General features: G+C 41.3%; 1 protein-coding gene across 1 annotated transcript; it reads left to right on the top strand.

Moving 5' to 3' along the window:
* Positions 1–64: 64 nt before the first annotated feature.
* SPTSSA (serine palmitoyltransferase small subunit A) lies at positions 65–24,517 on the top strand. Its single transcript, XM_032344013.1, has 2 exons — positions 65–255; positions 23,372–24,517. The coding sequence occupies exons 1-2, from the start codon at positions 153–155 to the stop codon at positions 23,473–23,475; spliced, it is 207 nt and encodes a 68-aa protein (XP_032199904.1). The 5' UTR covers positions 65–152; the 3' UTR covers positions 23,476–24,517.
* Positions 24,518–24,821: the final 304 nt, after the last annotated feature.

Genomic DNA, 24,821 nt, shown 5'->3' with positions numbered 1-24,821 from the left:
GGCGTGCCCACGGGTGACGCGCCGGGCCGGACCGGCCAATAGGCGCACGGTGGCGGGCGGGCGGGCCTCGCGGCCGGGGGCTGGAGGACGCTAACCGGAGGCTGGCGGGCCAGACTGACGCTCGGCCTCAACGAGGGAGGCGTGCGGAGGGCATGGCGCTGGCGCGGGCCTGGAAGCAAATGTCCTGGTTCTACTACCAGTATCTGCTGGTCACGGCGCTCTACATGCTGGAGCCCTGGGAGCGGACTGTGTTCAGTATCCTGCCCAGGCCGCGCGCGCGGGGGCCGGGGTGGGCGAGCGGGCGCCCGGGCCCCATCTTCCCGGGCCCAGGCGCCAGGGGGTGCGGGGTGGAGGCTGGGGGGCGGAGGGCGGAGAGGCGGCCCTGCGGGAACGGCGCGCGCGCGGACTCGCCCCTTCGCTGTGGGCGCGCGGGGCGGAGATCTGGGGCGGGGGGCAGCGCTCCCGAGGTTGGGGAGGGTCGGGGCTAGAACTCTTGAGATCCGAGGGGGCCTGTGGGTGGCTTGAACGGAGGTGGAAGCGGCTTTACTATTGGAGGAAATCCCCCAGGGCGATGTCTATCCAGGATTGTCCTCGCCTGCACTTCGGCCGCGCCTGCCTTTGGTTTCGTCCCCTGGTCTTTGGGAGGCAGGGACCGTGTAAATGGAGCAAATCGTTCCCGGCTGGGACGCCTTTGACCTTTAACTGTCCCCGAGTTAGCTGACTTTGGTCCTAATGAGAATGCTAACCAGTGTTCACCAGACTCTTAATCATGTGAACTTGTGTTTATGCCACCCCAGTATAGTTTTTGAAAACAGCTTGTTGTACCTTTCTGGTGTGTTTTATTCATTAACTTAATGTTTTCACAGTCCATAGTAGTCGAGCCAAGAAAGGAATTTGTGGTTAATTGTAGATAGTGTTTGAAACTGTGTTTTCATAGATAGCTGATAGATACTTGTTAATATACTACTGAAGGTTCACTATGAGCCCAGCAATTGTGCTAAGCTGTTTGCCTATATCTTAACTCATCTAACTTTATAACAACCTCACTTAATACGCAAGATTGTGAAAAAAAGGCTTTCTGAAGTCTGCGATATTTGTATCATTTGTCGGTGTTGACATCCCTTGATGCTGTTCTTGCAGAATACATATTAATAATAAGCTATAACTTTCTTCTTCCCTTTTTTTTTTTAAATTGGGGGGCCGATATGGAACATTTCACATAAGATGTCTACTTCATACAGGGTCCCCCATTTTCTTTAAATTGAAGTATAGTTAACACAGTGTTACTTTAGTTTTAGGTATACAACACTGATTTGACAATGCTGTATGTTACACGGCTTCCTTTTCAGTGCGGTTTAGTTCGGAGTAGCTTCAGAACAGCTTTGTAAATGCATTATTGTATTTAGGTGGAGTGACTGAGATTTCATTCCAAGCATTAGTAAGTCTGTTTATTCGTATTGAACTAGCATAAGATTGTACTCAAAGATGTCTTTTGTTTCAACACTTTGGAGGAATCTTAAGCTGCTTGCAAGGAAATTTATCATCTTACTTGTTTCCAAAGCTTTCCAGAACTTAAGAACTGTAATTCGTACTTTGGATTTAAAGTCTCAGTGTAAAGTATATTCTGATTTCCTGAACCATTTATTTGTTGTTGCAGTTCTATAGGTTAGATAGAGCTCATGAACTTATCTTTCTAAAATGTATACTAAAATATAGAAGCACATGCTTCTCGACTCATTTAAAATTGTCTTTTTTTTTTAAGGGGGGGCCGAGGGAGAGAGAATCTTTTTTTTTTTTTTTAAGATTTTATTTATTTCTTAGAGAACACATAGAGTGAGAGGGAGAAACAGACTCCCTGTTGGTCAGAGATCCTGATGTAGGACTTGATTCCAGTACTCCTAAGATCATGAGCTGAAGAGCAGACACTTTAGCCGGTTGAGCCACCCAGGCGCCTGAGAGAGAAAATTTTAAGCAGGCTGATTGGATCCTAAATAGGGGCTCATCTGAGGAACCTGAGATCATGACCTGGGCTGAAGTAAGGAGTTGGATGCTTAACTGACTGAGCCACGCAGGTGTGCCATCTTTTTTCCTTTTTATTTATTTATTTATTTTTAAAGATCTTTATTTGTTAGAGCATGAGCGAACACAAGCAAGAGGAATGACAGGCTTAGGGAGAAGCTGGCTTCCTGCTGAGCAAGGAGCCTGATGTGGGACTCCATGGCAGGACCCTGGGATCATGACCTGAGCTGAAGGCAGATGCTTGACAAATTGAGCCACTCAGGTGTCCCTTTTTTTTTCTTAAAAAAAAAATTATGCATTTATTTACTTAAGTAATCTCAATACCCACTGTGGGCTTCAAACTCAACAACCAGGTGATCAAGAGCCACATGCTTTCCCAACTGAGCCAGCCAGGTGTCCCTCAGTTAAAATCATCTTGAAAGTGAATTTAAACAATGTTGCACTAAATTGATACTTTAAAAATATTTTATTTATTTATTTGACAGATAAGTAGGCAGAGAGGCAGACAGAGAGAGAAGGAAGCAGGCTCCCTGCTGAGCAGAGAGCCTGATGCGGAGCTCGATCCCAGGACCCTGGGATCATGACCTGAGCCGAAAGCAGAGGCTTTAACCCACTGAGCCATCCAGGCGCCCCTAAATTGACACTTTTTAAGTCAAAAGTTGAATGTAGAGCCCACTGCTAGAGTTTATTAAATCTTTTACACTGTAAAGCTTTTGTCTGCATGTGGATACATGCTACAGTGTCAGTGGTATTAAGGTTTTTCTGTATTACATAGTAATAGTAACAGCATCCTATAAATAACCTGGATGATGGGTTTTTGGGGGATGGAGGAGTAAATTATGAACTGAAATGTAATGTGTCTATAGATTTTTTCCTTTTGAAGCTTTCTTTTTTTAAAGATTTTGTTTATTTATTTATTTGACAGAAAGAGATCACAAGCAGGCAGAGAGGCAGGCAGAGAGAGAGGAGGAAGCAGGCTCTCTGCCGAGCAGAGAGCCCGATGTGGGGCTCGATCCCAGGACTCTGGGATCATGACCTGAGCTGAAGGCAGAGAGAGGCTTTAACCCACTGAGCCACCCAGGCGCCCTGAAGCTTTTTTAAAAAAAAGATTTTATTTATTTGACAGAGATCATAAGTAGGCAGAGAGGCAGGCAGAGAGAGGGGGAAGCAGGCTCGCCGCTGAGCAGAGAGCCTGATGTGGGGCTCGATCCCAGGACCCTGAGATGATGACCTGAGCCAAGAGCAGAGGCTTAACCCACTGAACCACCCAGGTGGCCCTGTTTTGAAGCTTTTGACTTCTCATTGGTTTATGTGACCAAGTGATTTCAGTTTTTAAGAAACTAGTAAGAACTGCAACCAACTAGCATTGGGTCCTATAGAAGTCTACGGTTTTAAGCCTAGGATTTAAAAAACAACAACAACAAACCAAAACAAAACTTATTTCAAAGCTCACATGATTGAATTAATACAAGGTAGAAATGTAATGCTTTTGACATAAGCCAATCTTAAATTAATATCAGCTGTTTTGTTATTCTAACTCAACGTCTAGAGTTAAAGTCAGGCATTTAATTATTGTATAGTTTGGAACATCGATTTGAGATGAGTCTGCATCCTAGGGTGGAGGAAGGGGCTGAATGAGAAAGTGGATTTCCCCCCAGTCAGGAGCTTTAATCACTGTGGATTAGTTTGAGTTTCATAAATTCATTAGTAGTTAGTAAGCTTCACATAGAACAATTTTGTGGCTAGTTAAATGGTTTTGGAAAGAGACATTCTTTCTTAAAAATTCCATTGAAAATGGTTGTCACTGCCAGCAACCTAAGATTTCATGTAAGAGAAATTTGTCTGGCGGTCTGAGAAATGGCCTCTGAGTTGGAAGGTCCTAAGAGAGGGGGCACCAGGGTGGCTCAGTTGTTAAGCATCTGCCTTTGGCTCAGGTCATGATCCTGGGGTCCTGGGATCGAGCCCGGGGGTTCTGGGATTGAGCCCTGCATTGGGCTCCCTGCTCAGTGGAAAGCCTGCTTCTCCCTCTCCCACTCTTCTGCTTGTGTTCCTTCTCTTGTTCCTCTCTTTTGTGTCTCTCTGTCAAATAAATAAATAAATAAAATCTTGAAAAAAAATCAAAGGTATTAAGACTCAAAAAAGGTAATTGCGTTAGTTTACATGTCGCTGCTATAATTCCTTTAATAAATTGAAGTTGTCCCTGTTTTCAGGAACACTGACTGATACCTCGCTATTAACTACTTCTGCACATTTTCTAGGGGCGTCTGAACATCTGAATTTGCTTCTCTGTTTCCCAAATCTAAAAGCTAGAAGTTAATTAACAGTTGTTAAAAATTGAAAGGTCAATCCCAGTTGAATATGAGGGTTTTTGAAATTTTCTAAGGGAATTGTGAGTCACCAAAAATAATTTTCAGTATGTTTTTAAGGAAATGCATCTGTGTCAGGTCAGGCACACCATAAATGGTTCTTGAAACAGTAAGATTTAAAAATCTGTTTTGTAAATCCTTCCATGCTAGGGCCTATATCCTAAATTTCTCTCTTATCATCTGCTTTCTGTTACTACATTTGAGATGATAAATTAGCTTTTGCTTTGTCAGCCAGTATTTGAACTTTTACCATGTGTAGACATGGTTTCTACCATGCAGGAAAAGGGGATATGACACCTGATTAAAACAGAAGCTAACAATAAAGTGAATCCAGTAAATGCAGGGTAGTATTACAATGATTACTACAGGAGACCTGTGCAGACTGAAGTCCATTGAGCTTACTCCAGAGTAGAAGGTTTAACATGTTTCTAAAGCCCCCTTTCTCTACTGGCAGCCATCAGCGGGAGAGGAGAAGACCAGGTTTTGTAACAGAGACAGGTTTTGTAACTAGTGAGACACTCCCTGTAGTGCCTCACTGAATCACATTGTAACCATGTTGTTGAGGAGAGGTGTGGAAAATTTAAAAATACCTTGTTAAAATTATTTGAAGCCTAAATAAAAGTTATTTAGACTTTTTAAAAAAAATTTATTCTGTCGTCACTGAGCTATATTTGCAGTCTTTCTATGGCTTCTTATGTTTCCATGACATTTTATACTTTTATTTTAAGCAAAATGTGGGCAGTTTTTTGGTTTGTGTTAGGAATTAGATTCCCCCGAAAGATAGTTTCTTTGTTTCTTAAAGGAAATAAAAAAATTTATTATTACTATATATATATATATATTTTTTTGAGAGCATGTGCATGCACACACACACATACACACACACCATTTGGGGACAGGGTAGGGGCAGAGGCTGAGAGAGAGGGAGAATCTCAAGCTCATACTGGAACCCTGCATAAGGTTTGATCCTGGACCCCGGGATCATGACCTAAGCTGAAGTCAGACGATTAAGCAACTGAGCTCCCAGGTGCCCCAGGAAAAAACAATTTTTTTTTAAACCTCAGTGCTGGACACACAGATAGTGCTTGAGGAACATTTGTTTGTATATTGATTTGTCATTTTGAAGGAATTGCAGAAGTATTTGGGAATGGTAGAAGAGACCTGATTTTAAAGCAGTTTTAGGGTAGCTTTGGAATTTGGCTGTTTCTGATGAACAGAAATCAGTTCTTAGAATTCAGATTTTTAAAAGGAAGAAAATGCTATAGATTGAAAGAACTTCTTTGATTTATTTTAACAGAGATTAACAGAATTTGCATTGTTATGCCTATTCATTTGTACAATATATCTGTTTGCTGAATTATGCATTTCACAAGTATTAGGTACTTCCTAATCACCAGATACTATTCTAGATAGCGGGGGTATGACTGAACAAAACAGATCACGTTGTTTATTCTAGTGTCGCTAGATAAATAGGTAAAAAAATATATAGACTGTTATTAGATTGTTATAGCTGTTACAGAGAAAAATAAACCAGAAGAGGATAGGAAGTAAGGAAGAGTGAGTGTTTTTCAGTTTTAGCTAGAGTGGTCAGGAAGGGCATTCGGAAAGATTTCAGCAGGGAGAGAATTCCAGGGGAGTGAGCATTCTAGGCCGAAGGGACAGTAAATATGAATGTCCCAAAGCATGTCTGTCCTGTTTCACAGATGGCCCTCTGGCCAGTGTGGGGGAGGGGGGCAGAGTGAAGGAGGGTATCAGGAGAGGAGGTCAGATCCTGTAGGATCTGGATGTAGGGCATTGGATTCAATCTAATATAGGACATTGGGTCAGAGTTTAGGAGGTAGAGGAGGTACTCATACCTTTTGAGTAGAGTCACTCAAATCCAGTAAGAATTCTCTCATTGGTATTTTAATATTTAATAAACTAGGAAAAGAAGCCACAAAAACATACATTTCTCCATGAGACTTGAAGCTCTTTTCATTTTGAATGGAAAAAAAAAATAACATCCTGGAACAGGTTTTTATTTTTATTTTTTCATTTTTAACATACTGAGTTCTATAACAGATTTTCAAGAAGATGGACTTAAAGGATTTCAAGGATGGATGGATTTGAAATCCAAAGATGGATTTCAAGGAAATTAGAGCCAGGCTTTAGGGGAAATTGGGATTTATACACATTCTCAGCTGGATCCACCCTTGGGTCGTTGCAGTAGAGTGAGCTGGGCAGAAAGTGCCTTGGAACACAGGGCCTGGGAGTGCTCAGAGAACTTGCAGGGAGGTATTTGAGTGATTTGTTTTTTTTGTTCCCTTAAATGGGAAGAAGGTGTGGACTGGGGTGCAGAGGTGTGCTGGGACGATGAGTACACCAGACTGGTTGGAACAGGGATTCTTTAAGGCAGAAGAGGTGTGAAATAAAGTTGAAAAAGCAGGTTAAGCCATTTATTAATTCACCAGGTGCTTCTGTGTGCTTACCTGGTACCAGATGCTGACTTAGTGCATCTGAGGTACCTTGAGATATACTGAGCAGATGAGAAAAAGATCCTTGTCCTTGTGGAATTTTTCTTTTTTTTTTTTAAGATTTTATTTATTTATTTGTCAGAGAGCGAGCGAGAGCGAGCACAGGCAGACAGAGTGGAAGGCAGAGTCAGAGGGAGAAGCAGGCTCCCTGCGGAGCAAGGAGCCCGATGTGGGACTCGATCCCAGGATGCTGGGATCATGACCTGAGCCAAAGGCAGCTGCTTAACCAACTGAGCCACCCAGGCGTCCCCTTGTGGAATTTTTCTAATTGAATTGTATAATATGCTAGGTGGTAAGCATTAAGGAAAACAGAAAAGTAGGTCAGTGCACATTTCTTACCCCACTGACCTACTTTCTGGTTTCCATAATGCTGTTTTTTTTTTTTTTTTTTTTTTTTTTTTTAAACTTGTGCTTGCACCTGTTTTTAAATTATTTTTTTTAAAGATTTTATTTATTTATTTGACAGAGAGAGATCACAGGTAGGAAGAGAGGCAGGCAGAGAGAGAAAGGAGGAAGCAGGCTCCCTGCTGAGCAGAGAGTCCGATGTGGGACTCGATCCCAGGACCCTGAGATCATGACCTGAGCCAAAGGCAGCGGCTTAACCCACTGAGCCACCCAGGCGCCCCACCATAATGCTGTTTTTAAAGAGGCTATTGGGAGAGGCTTCATTGAGAAGGGATATTTGAATAAAACATAAAGGAAGTGATGGGGATAACAGGGTAGAAATCTGAGGGAAGAGCATAGCTGGTGGAGGGAACAGTCAGTGCAAAGTGCCAAGAGTCCAGAGCCTGGCTGGTGTGTGTGAAGGCCACCATTGAGACAGATGTGGCTGGAGTTGGGTGAGAGCAGTAGGTGATGAGGTCAGAGTCAATGCAGATCCTGGAGGATTTTTTTTTTTTTTTAAGATTTTATTTATTTGAGGGAGGGAAGGGGGGAGAGCAAGAGTGAGAGAGTGCATGGGCGCGTGGGGGGCAAGGGGCAGAGGGAGAGGGAAGAAGACTCTTCCGCTGAGCTGGGAGTCTGATTTGGGGCTCTGTGCCAGGACCCTGGGATCATGACCTGAGCTGAAGGCAGACGCTTAACTGGCTGAGCCACCCAGGCGCCCCTTGGCTTTTAATCGTAGTTGAAAAGGGTGCCCTTTAAAGGTTTTGAGAGAGGAGTGATCTAATCTGATTGTAAGTTTGAAAGCATGTACTTTGGCTGTAGGGTTTGGGATAGATTAAGGGTGGTGAGAGGAAGCAAGGTTAGAAGTAAAGGCAGGTATTTTGGATTGAGAGGTAGGCTTTGCATGATAGTGAAAAAAAAAGAGCATTGCAAAATTCATGGTGTATGCTATTTCAGTAGCAGCTAAGTTAATCTATTTTCTTAGATTTTTGCCATATCCTCAAGTGCTTATACCTAGGATTGAGAATTTTTCTTTGCATCTCAATATACTAAAATATTTGGGAGTTGAGAGAATATGAATTCTTAAATTGTAAATAAAAGTAGATTATAGGGACGCCTGGGTGGCTCAGTTGGTTAAGCAGCTGCCTTCAGCTCAGGTCATGATCCCAGGGCCCTGGGATCGAGTCCCACATCAGGCTCCTTGCTCGGCAGGGAGCCTGCTTCTCCCTCTGCCTCTGCCTGCCTCTCTGTCTGCCTGTGCTCGCTCGCGCTCTCTCCCTCTGTCTCTGAAAAATAAATAAAATCTTTAAAAAAAAAAAAAAAAAAAAAGTAGATTATACATCCTCATGGTTCAAAACTCAAAAGGCACCAAAAAGGTAGATGTTAAAAGTCTTCTTTCCACCCCAGCCACGCCAGACAATCAGTGTGTCCAGTTTCTTGTGTATCTCTCCTGAAATACCTATGAACACCTGGAAAGTGCTCTTCATCCATGTTTAATAGTGCCTGGTTTGGTGAAGTCAGAGTTCTTATAAGCCAGTAGAGAGGTGATTGAGGAATATATTTGGCCATGCCGCTTCTGGGGGTCTTAATAATTGAGTTTCTCTTTCTGCGTATTTCCTACATAAAATGTTTTTGTAAATAAACACAACGAACAAAACAAAATTGACTAAGAAAAACCATATATTTTGGCCAGGGACCTTTAGATCACTTTCTCTGTCTTTGGCAGAGCTTCCTCTGAGCTATTGAGTAGAAGGAATTACCATAAAACCCCCAGTTCACCAGAGTCTTCTACTAGAACTTTCTTCTTAATCAGTGCCTCTTGAAGAAGATGTTTGTATATACAGAAGATGTTTGTATATACAGAATTCTTGACACTTTAAATAGAGTTCCAGTAAAAATCAGCATGTGGTTTGATGGAAAATTCTTAAGGTCAGAGAAAGTTACTTCTAGAAAAATATTGTCAGCAAATCAGTTTAATGCTTTTTGGTAAGATTTATCAAGGTATTTTCAAACAAAATGTGATTTCAGAATAACACAGAAAGAACCTGAACATTGCCTTCAAACTTAATGGAAAAAAAAAAAGAATTTCTTCTCAGTAATCTTCAGTGTTTTCTGTTTTATGCCACTTCCTTTTGAACTTCCTTTTGTAGAAATGAATGCAGTCTCTGTTACAAGGAAGGGCTGAAGGCGGATGAAGCAGAGGGAAGAGTAAGTGTAACTGGGAAATTAATAACTTGGAAGCCTCCACCTCAGAGGCATTCAGACTTTTTGTTTGTGTAGCCCCTACAAGCACCAAAACCGTGCTGCACTGTATATCATCTTGTTCATTTAAATTAACATCAGAAATATTTCATAGTAAATTTAGACAGAAAGGATTTTATTCCTGGCTTTTCTTATGTGCATTTATTGTGTATTTTTGTTAAAACCTTAAACCTCTTTTTTTTTTCTTGTACAAGTCATAGAAAAGGTTCATCACATAATCTAATTGGCAAAAAGCCAACCCTCATCATGAAGCCAAAGAGGCAAAATCAACCTTAATTTCTTTCAGAAAAAGCTTGGTGCCATTTTTCTGCTCAAAAAATTGTCCTAAACACTTTAACTCCTGTCTCCTCCTCTTTTTTTGTTTTAAATTTATGACTTGATTTGACAGTCAGTGGTTGGTTCTCATCTGTATTGACTATAGATTTTTCTGAGTGGTGAGAGGTGCATAGACAAGCACTGTATTAAGCTTGTTGGTGGATCTTCATCCTCATTATGTTTCCAGGACAACCACACATGGGTATACTGTGGGACATCTCTCCCTCCCTTGACTCAGACAGTTTTGTGGAGCCTGATGTGGGTGTGCACATCTGGAGTTCTCATCTTCATGGCAAATTTCCAGATTTTTTTTTTTTTTTTTGAGTGCCTGAAGGGCACGCTTCTCGAAGCCCACTGTCCATGGGTGCACTTGTAACTGTTGACAGTGTGTTCTCTGGTCACAACCTCACTGATGGCAGAGAGGCCCTTCTTCTCGCCGTCCTTTTTTGTAGGAGTCATTCTGTCAGGCCCAGGCTGGAAAGGTGTCTCACTTCTGAATTCAGATTATCAGATGGATAGCTGAGGCTTGTAGCTGTGCCAGGAGTTTGTTGCCTGCATGCAATAAAGTACAACTCAAGTTAGTTATTATTCCTTTGTTTGCTGTCCCAGAAGTTATTTTATACCCCTGGGGAAATGCATGATTGTAAGAGTCAGGAAGTAAAGTGGGAGGAGAAACGAAGTTGTAAGGGCTATGGGAAGGCGAACTAGCAGGTCCTCGTAATTGTTAGATCCGTTTTAGGAGAGAGGACAGTGGCCACTGAAGATCTGTAAACCCTTCCCCTTATCCCATCCGAACTTGCTGGAAAGTCGTCTTCGTCTGTCTGAGGCTTCTGGGCTTTAGCTCAAAGCCAGCTGCTCTAGCCTGTTTTATCCTGCCTCCGTGTTTGGTTGGCTAAGGGAAAATGTTAGAATATCCCTTATCTATACTTCTTAGGATATTCTAATTTCTTCTTCAGTAGCTTTCAGGAAGGGTGGAAGGTGAATAAAACTATAACACAAGAACTGAGTGGTCGGTACCAGCATGGGCAGGGCAAGTCGCAGGAGGCTGGCCGTGAGGACAGAACGTACGGAGATATTCTGCAGTGTTTCAGCCTGTGGTGCCAGTGAGTTGTCAGCAGAGGTGACTGTGGCTCATATATATGTATATATATTTGTTTTTTAAGTAAGCTTGAGACCCAGGGGGCTTGAACTTGTGACTCAGATCAAGTCACATGCTCTACAGACTGAGCCAGCCAGGGGTCCCTTTTCACTATGTCACATTCTTAAAAACTTCGTGACCCACCTCACCCCCTAGGCTTTGAGTGTTGTAACATTCGTGGTACATAGGAACAAAAATAGATACTTTCGCTTCAAAAAAAAAAACCAAAAAAAACAAACTCCCACGTTCAGATTCAATAATTAAAACTATATGTTCCGGAAGATCTATTTAATAGAGCATATATTCTTTTCATAAATTGGAATGCTTAAAAAATAATAGTTATGAAACGATAGAAAGATATTATTTATGATCATAGCTATGAAGCGTAGAATTACTACTAAAACAAGACTTTTGGCCATCATGTGTTCCTGAAAAATCCCCAAATAATAGGTTTTATGGGAAAAGAGCACTAGGGCAGACTCCTCAAAGTCAAGGCAACTTAGTCATCAAGCACTAACTGAAATAATAATTGGCATCTTGGGGAATAACCTGGATAGCCCAGGCAGGCCGGCTGGAGGGTGCCTCAAGGGACAGGATTGACTGGAAAGGCTTCTGGAGTGCTGATGGGGTGGTCTGCCGCTGAGGAGGTCAGGCGGTCTTGTGGCCTGCCCTCGCTGAGAGCTGTGCTGGACCGGAGGTGTGCCTTTCTGGAGAGGGAGACTGGAGGCAGATGCTGACTTTTAATATTCTTTTTTTTTTTTTTTTTTTTTAAGATTTTATTTATTTATTTGACAGAGGTCACAAGTAGGCAGAGAGGCAGGCAGAGAGAGGAGCGGGGGAAGCAGGCTCCCCACTGAGCAGAGGGCCCAACACGGGGCTCGAATACAGGACCCTGAGATCAAGACCTGAGCCGAAGGCAGAGACTTAACACATTGAGCCACCCAAGATAGATCTCAAAGAATTCCTGCCTGTGCAGCAACTGAACTAAAGGATGTTTCCTGAAGAAGGTTCTAATTTTTCTCCCCACTAATCTGGCTCCCCTAATTTATGAAAAGTCCCATGGGAAACAGTGCAGCTCCTGTGCTCTACTGGTCAGGTGTGAGCTAGCCGGTGTTCCAAAATGTATTAACAGCAGAACAGATTATATTTCAGAACACACTGGGATTTTTTTTTCCCCCTTGACCTTGGGACTTCAAATCTGCATGAAATTAACAGATGCTTTATTTATAAAGGTACACAGTAATATGTAGCCTTAATGTCTCCAGGCTCAGAGCTGCAAACCATTTCCAGGACTGGTTCAGAATTGAACATGATCATGACTGGTTTCAGCAGCATGCTTTTTTTGTTTGTTTAGTTTTTAAAGAGTTCGTTATCAATTTTTAGTTTGTAAAATGAGTTTCTATACTTTGGTATAATCCACGCACGACAGAAAGGTCAGGGAATGTATTTTACTTGCTAAATACTAACTTCTGATGCTCGTGTGATGTCCTTTAATATGACCCACAGATATCAAGTTGGCTAACATACACAGACTGTAACAGTATCAGTATCTTCCACTTGCTTTCATTTTAAGACAATTAGAAAAGTATCATGAGATAGTTGATATTTTGGTAACAATACAGTTTCTTAACACTTCTCTTGGTGATGATCTCCAGTTTTTTTTTTTTTAATAAATTTTTAATTTTGATTCGAGTATAGTTAACATACAGAATTAGTTTCAGGTATATGATATAGTGATTCAATAATTCAGTATATTACTCAGTGTTCATCATGATAAATGTACTCTTTTTTTTTTTTTTTTAAAGATTTTGTTTATTTATTGAGAGAGAGAGTAGGAGGTTAGGGAGAGGGAGAGAGAATCCCAGATTCTGCTCTGAGTGTGGAGCCCGACTCGGGGCTTGATCTCATGACCCTGAGACCATGACCCAAGCTGAAACCAAACTGGCCAACTGACTGAGTTACCCAGGTGCCCTGATAAATGTACTTTTTTTTTTTTTTTTAAGATTTTATTTATTTATTTGACAGAGATCACAAGTAGGAAGAGAGGCAGACAGAGAGAGAGAAAGGAGGAAGCAGTCTCGTTGCTGAGCATAGAGCCCGATGCGGGGCTCGATCCCAGGACCCTGAGATCATGACCTGAGCCGAAGGCAGAGGCTTTAATCCACTGAGCCACCCAGGCGCCCCTAAATGTACTCTTTAATCCCCTCACCTGTTTCACCCATCTCCCCAACCCACCTCCCCTCTGGTAACCATCAGTTTGCTCTCTATAGTTAAGAGTTTGTTTCTTGGTTTGTTTCTCTATCCTTTTTTGTTTCTCTCCTTTGCTCATTTGGTTTCTTAAATTCCACATATGAGTGAAATCATATAGTATTTCTTTATCTGATTGGCTTATTTCACTTATTGTTATGCTCTCTAGGTCTGTCTGTGTTGGAAGTGTTAAGATTTCATTCTTTTTTAATGGCTGAATAATATTCCAGTGTGTGTGTGTGTGTGTGTGTGTGTGTGTGTGTGTGTGTATGTGTACACACACACACCCATGTTGTCTTTATCTGTTCATCTGTTGATGGACACTAGGGCCTCTTCCATAATTTGGCCATTCTAAATAATGCTGCAGTAAGTGTAGGGGTGCATGTATCCCTTTGAATTAGCGTTTTTGTATTTTTTGGGTAAATTTCCAGTAGTGCCATTACTGTATCATAGGGTAGTTCTATTTTTAACTTTTTGAGGAATATCTATACTGTCTTCCACAGTGGCTTTACCAGTTTGCATTCCCACCAATACTGCACAAGGATTCCTGTTATCTCCATATCGTCGTCAATACTTGTTTCTGATTTTAGCCATTCTGACAGGTGTGAGGTGATATCTCATTATAATTTGATATGCATTTCCCTGATGATGAGTGATGCTGAGCATCTCCTTATGTGTCTGTTGGCTAGCTGTGTGTCTTCTTTGGAGAAATATCTGTTCATGTCTTCTAACCATTTTAAAATTGGGTTATTTGTTTTTGGGGTGTTGAATTGTATAAGATGATCCCCAGTTTTTTGAGGTAAAGGGAGAAAAAACCCATAGTAATCAGGAATATTTCCTTTTTAGAGCCTTATTCAGTAGTTGACAATTGTTTCCACTTAGGGTTTTTATTGCTTTTCTCAAAACATTTTATAAAATGATTTTTCTTTTTTTATTTAGATGGTTCCTTAAAATAAATTAGATTTGTCAGAACTTTGGAGTATTTCAGGGTAAAAGTAGCATTCAGAATTGACTTTATAAAAGCAAGTTGACTAAAAGAAGACTGGATTGTCTTAAGTGACATTTTAGCTTTGTTTTTTGAGTGAACAGTGCAATCAGAGACTTAAAGCTTTGAAATTACTTAGATTAGTGAAGAGGTGTAAGTCACACCTGCTGGAACAAAGGTCTTTGGATTTTTCCCAATGAGAAACTACTTTGCTTTCTCTAAAATCCTGTGAATAGGTTACTAAGGTAGGCGGTGATAGTGCATTACTGGTTGGGACAGAAAGTGTTAGTTACTGTCATCTTGCTTCTGATATATTGTACTTAATCTTTAAAGCATTTCCTCTCTTTGTTATCAGGATTTTTTTTTTTTTTTCAAGTTGCTGGGAAAAGGATTGAGGATGGCCCTTGTATGGGCAAAAGAAATCGTTATTTTTTCCTATCAGAGTCTGGAAACTTACCAGCTCATGATTAGTTGGGGATCCCTGTTAAAGAAACAGCAAACAAAATACAGATATATAGTTTCACATATGCTTCTAAATTCATTTGCTTTTAGGGGCACCTGGGTGGCTCAGTGGGTTAAAGCCCCTGCATTCGGCTCAGGTCATGATCCTGGGGTCCTGGGATCGAGCCCTGCATCGGGCACTCTGCTCAGCAGGGAACCTGCTTCCCCCCCCACACCCCTGCCTGCCTCTCTGCCTACTTGTGATCTCTGTCAAATAAATAAATAAAATCTTAAAAAAAACCCTTTAAATTCATTTGTTTTTAAATCCATGGAACCTGTAAAATATTTATGTTATATCCAGGTTCAAAGTAACATCTGATTGTTCATTCAGTCCTTGAACAAACATTTATTTTCAGTGCCTGCACATATCCTGGCACATTGTCTGCTTAGTTCTTGAATGATTTATGAGGTACCTGCTTTATCTAGCTGCCTCCTGCCGCTGGAAGCAAAGGAGTAGCCGAGCCAAGGTGCTCACTCCTAAGTACTTAGAATTCAGTGGTAGAGACTGTTATAAGCATACACACACAAAATTTTTTTTTCCGTCTTTAAGGTTTTGTTTTGTTTTTATTATACTCTTGATTTCACTAACTTTATTCTATACTTCTCAAATCATGTAGCCCCCTCTAGAATGCCGTCCTGGTTAATTTGTTCACAGCTGCTGATGTATGTATTACTTGCAGACAACCCTAAGAGTTCTGTAGATAGATTACGCTATCATTTTGTGTATTACCTTCCAGCATATGTGTGTTATGAAACATTGATTGTTTACATTTTCTCTGTGTGAGAAACAGAAGATTACATTAAGGGTGATTGCAAGGTGGTGCCTAAGTTCCCTCTCGATGTGGGTGGGATCTGAAAATAATGTAGGAAGTAGCCTTATCTTATGGAGAAGAAACTTGGTTCCAGGGGGGTCATGATGTCCCAGAATTGTACTGTAAATTAATAACAAATCAGTCATAGGGTGATGTCGGGCGATTCCCAAACATTGTCTAAGTCATGATGTTAAATGCCTGAGCACTAGAACAATAGTTGTAATAAGGATTATATTGTCTTTTTTGCCAAATGGATTTGATTCATAATTCTCACATTGGCCCTGAAAGGGAGGTGATGTGTTTCCTTATTCTATAGACACGGAGACTGGTGATCAGAGAGTTTTTGACACAGTCAGGGACTGGCAGAGTCACAGCTCAAACCTAGGTTTCCTCCAGGGCCGGGGTGTTTCCAGTACCCATTTCTTGCATTTCAGTATGTGAAGGATACTTTAAACTGTGAGAGGTGTGTTAAAGAATGCAGTGATTTGAGAAATCCATTCAAGTACCAGATAAAATTATAGGTAGTCCGTGCTCTAAGTGGTGTATGGTTAGCTCTGTTTGTGAGAACACTTCTCAGTATGAACCTTGCAAACATCACAATAAAACCGGTGCCTATGAGAGTCAATAAAACTACCATTTTAAGTGGTGTCAAGCATAATATTAAGGAATATTCAACTGAGTTACATGGGAACTATTTAAACTACATTGCTTAAATTGCATTTGTAGAAAGCTACTTATAAAAGGTGCCTTCCTTTTGCATTTTTGGGAACGGTGGTTATTGAGGCTGGTAGAAGTTCCTCATGGTCCCATTATCTACTTACTCCGTGTGAGTGTCATTGTATGGTTAAGTTGGTTTTAAATATTATGTTTCAGAGCTTTAAGATAATTTTTGGGAATAATTTTGACATTTAATTGTACAGAAAATGTACAGTTAGAGGCCTACTTAATTATTGTGATTCTGGAAATAATTAGAAATGGGATCAGAATATATAGAAACCTTTTTTTTTTGGAGAGACATGGGATAAAGTTTAATAAGTGACTATGGATAGAGGGTTAGGTTAAATTTTGTTATTAAATACTTTTTTTGAGCAGCTTATAAATTGGGATTTTTTGCATCTAGGTTCAAGTGACTTTCAGTAGTTTTCTGTTTATCTGGCCAGAATCAAGAATTATTTATTCTGTTTTTGAGAGCTGAGGCTTTCTGTTTATTTCCTAGTAACAAATTAGACCCAATGATGTCTAGCTCAGATTTTTTTTTTTAAAGATTTTATTTATTTATTTGACAGACAGAGATCACAAGTGGGCAGAGAGGCAGGCAGAGAGAGAGGAAGGGAAGCAGGCCCCCTGCTGAGCAGAGAGCCCGATATGGGGCTCGATCCCAGAACCCTGGGATCATGACCTGAGCCGAAGGCAGAGGCTTAACCCATGGAGCCACCCAGGCGCCCCTTAGCTCAGATTTTTTAAAGGGGGAGGATCCTTCACACGAAACAGTTTTTAGTCTAATACTGTATGTAGTTTCATTGTCCTTTACAGTTCTTACTAAAAAAAAAAAAGGTTACTGACTATTCAGGCATACAGAACCTCCATAAAGATAATATAGTGAGTGTGCATATGCTACCAACTGGTGAAAAAAAAATTACTCATACTGTGAAGCTTCATTTATGCCCCTTCTCAGTCACTTCTTTCTTCCTCTCCCCATTTCACCTCACCAAGTAACCATCCTGAATTTAGCATATATAATTATCATTTATTTCCTACTGCTTTTATTCCACATATACATGCATCACAGCATAAGGCTATATAAAGACATGAACTCTAGTACCTTGTGATTTTTTTTTTTTTAAATAAAGATTTTATTTATTTATCTGAAGGAGCACAAGCAGGGGAAGGGGCAGTGGGAGAGGGAGAAGCAGGCTCCCTGCTGAGTGAGGAGATTGATTCAGGGCTCCATCCCAGGACCCCAAGATCATGACCTGAGTGGAAGGCAGACACTTAACTGACTGAGCCTCTCAGGTGCCCCTCTAGTACCTTAGGTTTTAATCAGGCAGATGACCTTTTAAAGTTTGGTAAATTGTTGTTTCACTTGCAAAATATAACTTGATATGCATACAGGAGGGATTTAAAATTTTGGGGGTTCCTGGGTAGCTCAGTTGGTTAAGTGTCTGCCTCTGGCTCAGGTCCTGATCCCAGGGTATTGGGATCAAGCCCCATAATGGGCTTTCTGCTCAGTGGGGAGCCTGCTTCTCCCTCTCTCTCTGCCTGCCGCTCTACCTGCTTGTGCTTTCTGTGTCAAATAAATAAATAAAATCTTAAAAAATAAAAAATAAAATTTTGACACTTTAGTGTTCACAAAATAGTAAGTTTCAGATTCTTGTCTTACAGTAAGGTAACCTGTTAAGGTAATTTATACATGTTTCCTAACTGATATATTCTCCATACTAAATTAAAGAATTAGAGTGCCAGAAAGAGTATATAATACAATCATTCAAATGGCTGTTTTTACTAATCACTTCCTAGTTGAGTTGAATTTGAGCCATTGATCTGAAGATCTTACCATTTCATTTACTTGGTGTGTACATTTCACTTATTTATTTATTTGGTAGCGGGGCAAAGGGAGAGGGAGAGAGAATCTCCAGCAGACTCCCCACTGAGTACAGAGTGAGACTCCTGCAATTTCTGTGGTCACTATAAAGGTTTTCATCCTGGTAATGTGCGTGAAATGTGTAGAAATTGACACACTGAATCTAGAATCAAATAATGTTTCTTGAGAAATTTCATTATTCATCAAATATTTATTTATTTATTAAAGATTTTATTTATTTATTTGACAGACAGAGATCACAAGTAAGCAGAGAGACAGGCAGAGAGAGAGAGGGGGAAGTAGGCTCCCTGCTGAGCAGAGAGCCCGATGCGGGGCTCGATCCCAGGACCCTGAGATCATGACCTGAGCTGAAGGCAGAGGCTTAACCCACTGAGCCACCCAGATGCTCCCATCAAATATTTATTAAGCGTGTGTTATGTTAGATGTTGGAGATACAAAAAAGAAAGACATTGTTCCTATGCTCAAGAAGTTGATAATCTGGATGAGATAAATACATAAAAAAAGTGGGTAATATCAAGTAATAAGGGCCAAGTTATGTGACTGAAGAGCTTTATGAGCAGTAGGGCCAAGAGGTTAGGGTATAAGAATGGGAAAAATAGGAAAGCTAGGGAAGGCCTCGTTTGAGAGAGGATAACTAACCGAGCTCTGAGAATGATTGGGTTTTATTCGAAGGAATAGGATTTTTCACATACAGGAAGGTATTAAGCATAGTGGTTGAGAACACAGATTTTTGGTTTGACGGATTTGGTTGGGAATTTGCTCTATTGCTCACTCTGATTTCAAGATTCGGGATTACTTAAACTTGTTGAAGGGTTAAGGCAGTGCTGGGCACACACTGGACGCTCACAAAATGAAAGCTGCATATACCGCTCTTATTCTTACTCCTAATTATTAAACCACAAGCCAAAGCAGAACAGCATGAAAATATAAAGCACTGTTTTCTGAGACATCCTATGGCTGTGAGTAGGCTGTGTCTGTCGGGAATTATTTGAGTGTTGAAAGTTACAAGGGGAAACAAGTGTAGTAGGTGATGCACTTGGTCTCCTCCTCGATGCCCTCCACTAGCCGATGTATTTCTCCCCCGTCCTCTGCTAATCCCTTCTAGCTGCCCCCTTCCTCAGACTCCTGGCCTTGGCCAAGGCAGCTGTCTTACTCAGGTGCGGGTTTCTCACTCAGTTCTGCAGCCAGTGATTGACAGCTGAAGTGTCGCCTCAGACCAAAACCAGCACGTGGTATAATTCGTCCTCCAGAGCATCCTGTGGGAGCTGAGCCCCTGAACCGACTTACCTTTTTCTCCCCGCTTAGTTCTGCTCTGCTTACCCCCCCTTCTGCTAAAACTCTTGTACAAGAATCCCTGTCCTTATCTCTTAGTTTCTGTCGACTTCTGTGGACTCCAACCTGAGGTACTTCGGACTAGACTGGGAAAGTCCTTGGATGTTTGGCTTAGAATTCCAAGTGCTGTCCTTTTGCATTGGGAAACCTAATGTATTTTTATTTATTTATTTATTTATTTATTTATTTATTTATTTTTTTTTTAAAGATTTTATTTATTTATTTGACAGAGAGAGATCACAAGTAGGCAGAGAGGCAGGCAGAGAGAGAGAGAGGAGGAAGCAGGCTCCCCGCTGAGCAGAGAACCCGACGCGGGACTCGATCCCAGGACCCTGAGATCATGACCTGAGCCGAAGGCAGCGGCTCAACCCACTGAGCCACCCAGGCGCCCTATTTATTTATTTTTAAAGACTTATTTATTTGATGGAGAGAGAGAGAGAGATCACAAGTAGGCAGAGAGGCAGGCAGAGAGAGAGGGGGAAGCAGGCTCCCTGCTGAGCAGAGAGCCCGATGCGGGGCTGGATCCCAGAACCCTGAGATCATGACCTGAGCTGAAGGCAGAGGCTTAACCCATTGAGCCACCCAGGTGCCATGTATTTTAAAAGGATCTCTTTAGTAAAGAGTGGCGTGGAGTGGAAAGTGAGGAGAGGCCTAAGATAGGAGCTTTGACATAACTAAGGAGTGATAAATACCTCACTCATTTATCATTGATTAGGGTCGGGGAACAGGAGATAGAAAAGTTGTTTGTAGGGACTGGGAAGAACTGAGAAGTCTTAGATAATTTGAATCTACAGAGGAGGAATCAGAGAAGTTTCTAGATTGAGTGACTAGGCAAATAGTTCATCAGGAGTTCTATCAACTAGTTCAAATAGTTGAAAAAATAAGACTCCTAGGAAGAGGTGGTTTTGGAAAGAGTTAATGAGTTCAGTTCTGACTCTGTTGAATTTAAAGTACCTCAGGAATGTCATAGGTGAAAATGTTCAGGAAGTTGTAGGAAATACTTGTCTGCAGTACAGAAGGTGGGTTCAGGTCAACAACATTAGGGTCAAGCAGGAGTTAGTTTGTGGGACCCAAGACAAAACATTGGGGATTCCATTTTGTCATTTATAATGTTTTCAGCTACAAGCATAAAATTTAAAACTGATTTAAGAGTAAAGGGGGTTATTGGCTTCAGTATCTGAAAACTCAGTGGTGGGTAGGTTTCAGGTGTTCAGGTGAAGTTTCTGGCTCCATTTTCTATGATTACTTTTGTTCTACCACCTCCATGTGTCAGTTTTGTTCTTTTTTTTTTTTTTTTGTTAAGATTTTATTTATTTGTCAGCAGAAGCAGAGAGAGTTCCAGGCAGAATAGGCAGAGCAGGCAGAGAGAGAAGCTGGCTCCTTGCTGAGCAGGGAGCCCAGTATGGGACTTGATCCCAGGACCCTGGGAACATGACCTGAGCCATAGGCAGATGCTTAACTGATGGAGCCACCCAGGCATCCCAAAATTTTGTTGTTTTTCAAGGGAGGCAAAGTGACTCTGGTGATTCCAGGATTTCATTAGCAAACTACATATTCAGAAGGAGAGAGAGAATCTGTGTTCCTTAATTCCTGGTAGAAGTACTAACCTTGGAGCTGGTTGATCAGTTTCGAGGAGGTGGGCATTGTTACGAAGAGAAGGGTTTTCTGATTGGTCACAAATCAGCAGGCTGGAGCTGGGAGAGCTTAGGCCCATCTGAAGAGCCTGACTGTCACACTAGGTGTGTGTGGGGGGTGGAGTGGATGTTTGGGCAAAAGGAAGAATTCACTCTGATTATTTTACGTATGAGGAACAGGTAGGGAAAAGAGCCAGTGACACAGGAGAATGGTGAGAGAGATGGGCGGAGAGTCCTAGAGAGGAAGGACTAAAGCTGTCAATTCAGAAAGCCATTGGATTTGATGGGTGGCCGCTGGTGACCCAAGAACAGTGTCTCTAGCCCACAGGGGTAGAATTTATTTATTTATTTATTTTAAAGATTTTATTTATTTGTTTGACAGAGATCACAAGTAGGCTGAGAGGCAGGCAGAGAGAGAGAGAGAGAGAGAGAGGAGGAAGCAGGCTCCCCGCGGAGTAGAGAGCCCGATGCGAGAGGCTCCATCCCAGGACCCTGGGATCATGACCTGAGCCGAAAGGCAGAGGCTTAAACCCACTGAGCCATCCAGGCACCCCCAGGGGTAGAATTTAGATGTTTGTGTAATGGGCAATGATGTGAAAGCAGAATGGTGTGTGTGTGTGTGTGTGTGTGTGTGTTTAAAGAAATTAAGGAGTAAATAGAAAGTGGTAGTTTTAGAAAGAACTGGATTAAGGGAGGCTAAAAAGTAAATTTAGAAAATGATTATGGGAGACTTTCATCCTTGTTTGGGGGTTGAAGTCAGGTGGCCTCAGTCTGTGCTCTGGTTCTAGAGATAACCCCTTGTAGGGCCCTGGACGAGTCACTCTGTTTTGTCAGGCTCTGATGAGTAATTGTCATGGCAAACATTTCACAGGAAAGCTATTAGGGTCAAGCGAGATAGTACGTAAAAGAAGTTTGTCAACTGAACTGTTATACAAATAATAGTTGGTAGTAAGCACGTTGTTTATTTAAACCCTATCTTTTGGTGAAGGAGTGTCATGCGGTGTGGAACTACTGTATGCAAAGTTGAAAGGTCTGAAAGACAGGAGCGGGGACGGGGAGAGAGAGAGAGGATGTGAAGGAATGGATCAGTAGAACGTGGTCCCAGTCCAGAGCGGTTATTCCCTTGAACATGGCTACCTGCCAGCAAAGCAGAAGGCCCTTAGAGTTTACATGATTTTTGTTAGCAGTATTTTGTGTGGCCCAAGAAGAGGACTCCTTGCTGATTTGCATGTATGCCATTTCCGTTCCTCTGGAACTGGGAGAAAGGAACCCAGTACAGATGTTTATTGTTGGGCGCCTGGGTGGCTCAGTTGTTAAGCGTCTGCCTTCAGCTCAAGTCATGATCCCAGGGTCCTGGGGTCGGTCCCTGTGTGGGCTTCCTGCTCAGTGGGAAGCCTGCTTCTCCCTCTCCCACTCCCCCTGCTACATCCCCTCTCTCTGTCAAATAAATGAAAAAATCTTTTTAAAAAAATGTTTATTGTTTGGGTGGTCAGGATGACTTTTATTTGATGTTGCAAAGTTTGTGATAATAATAATAAATGTTTAATACTAGAGGCACTGTGAATTTATGTGTCATTAGGTACATGACTGATCTTGGCTTAGACTCTAAAAGCCAGGGCATTTAGCCAAATAGTCTAAATAATTTAAAAATTAAATTAGGGGGCGCCTGGGTGGCTCAGTGGGTTAAGCCGCTGCCTTCAGCTCAGGTCATGATGTCGGGGTCCTGGGATCAAGTCCTGCATCAGGTTTTCTGCTCAGCAGGGAGCCCTCTCTCTCTCTCTCTCTCTCTCTGCCTGCCTCTCTGCCTCCTTGTGATCTCTGCCTGTCAAATAAATGAATAAATACAATCTTAAAAAAAATTAAATTTGGATCATACATCTTTTTTTTTCATACATTATTGTTGAAGTTGGTAGACCTTTTGAAATCATTAAATATAATTTTATTCTTACATATTTCTGTTTCTTAGGTTGAACAGTGTCACTTTCTGTGCTTCGTTTTAAGCAGTCTGTGTCTCAAAGTGTAACAGGGAGAGTAGCAAACAGGTACCTGTCCTGGACGGTGGTCGTGAAGGTGAAGTGAGCTACAGAACTTAGAATGGTGCCAGGCATAGTGAATGTTAGTGGCCGTAATGATTAGTTCTTGATATGTATTAGAAAGCATTAAGCGAACCGGTACTCCAGCATAAAACAGTTGGAAAGATCGGGGCATTTCCTTTGGAATCAATGGAGAAAAGGTAAGTTGTTTCCTTAACTACAATTCAGATTCCATGCTGGTTTCCATCGTGGGGATGGCCCTGTACACCGGCTACGTCTTCATGCCTCAGCACATCATGGCGATACTGCACTACTTTGAACTTGTACAGTGACCAAGACGTGACCCAAATTGAGCGGCTCTTTGGGGAAGGACCATCCTCTGAAGTTGGAATGAAACCTCATCAGATGTCATAAGAAACTCTACTAGATGTCAACACAACCAACCCTATGAATATAAAGACTAAAATTCATGAGTAGAACAGGAAAATGATCCTGACTCATGTGTTGTGTTCTTTATTTTTAATTTTAAAAGAGGCTCTTGTATAGTAGTTTTTGTCTATTTTAACATTGTAGTCATTTGTACTTTGATATCAGTATTTTCTTAACCTTTGTGACTGTTTCAATATTACCCCGTGAAAGCTTTTCTTAATGTAACTTTGAGTACATTTTAATTGCCTTCTATTTCTAAAACCCAAAGTCATTAGCTGGGCTGTACTGTTCTCGCTCTCGTATGGCACATACATCTGCCTGGATATATTTCTACTCTGGACCAAAGTTTTGTAAGAAACAATACAAGATCCGGGGCGGGGGATGGGGAGGGATGATATTTTATCGAGAACTATTTGCAAAAGACTTACCTGTAAGTTTGAACTCAGGAGTATGGTTTTAGCTATCTAGACTCTACTCTTAACAGCTTTTGCTTTAAAATTACTCAAGTATTTCTTAACAATGAAAAAGAAAGATCTTGCTAAAGTTAAAATAAGGAACATTTCACCTTTTAAATATTCAATTCTTATGCGGACTCCTTTCCAGAAAACTTTGGTGATGATTCTTAATGACAAAAGGTGGTTAAATAGCATTATTATGTAATGCTTATATACCATAGAGTTTTTAGGAGAAAGTAAATCAGTTGCCTCTGAGGGTTATTGTAAGCAATGTACTTCCTTAAATTTAGTTTCCTGATTGTAATGGGTGCTGCAGATGCATTTGCACATTGCAATAAGATGAGATGAATTGTTAAAAACTATAGCAAAAAGAAATGTAAACTTGGTTAAAATCCTTTCACTCTTTGTATTTTTTTTAAAGATTTTTATTCCTTAAATGTAAAATGACTACCTGATTTTTTGATGTAAACTCATTAAATTCAAAGAAAAATCAGCTGATGTAGCAGTGTATTTTTTTTGACTGTTAAATATTGGCCTAGTATTTAAATTTCTGAGTTGAAATTGCTGTGGACAGGTAAGCAGTAAGTATATCTTAACATTCTCTCAACGTAAAAGTGTTGCTTGTTAAAAAAACTAGACCTGGGGGTGCCTGGGTGGCTCAGTGGGTTAAGCCTCTGCCTTCGGCTCAGGTCATGATCGCAGTGTCCTGGCATCGAGCCCCGCATCAGGCTCTCTGCTCGGCAGGGAGCCTGCTTCTCCCTCTCTGCCTGCCTCTCTGCTTACTTGTGATCTCT

Source organism: Mustela erminea, chromosome 5, assembly GCF_009829155.1.
Source record: "Mustela erminea isolate mMusErm1 chromosome 5, mMusErm1.Pri, whole genome shotgun sequence".
In the NCBI taxonomy this organism is placed as follows: Eukaryota; Metazoa; Chordata; class Mammalia; order Carnivora; family Mustelidae; genus Mustela; species Mustela erminea.
This window is presented reverse-complemented; position numbering and strand designations above follow the sequence as displayed.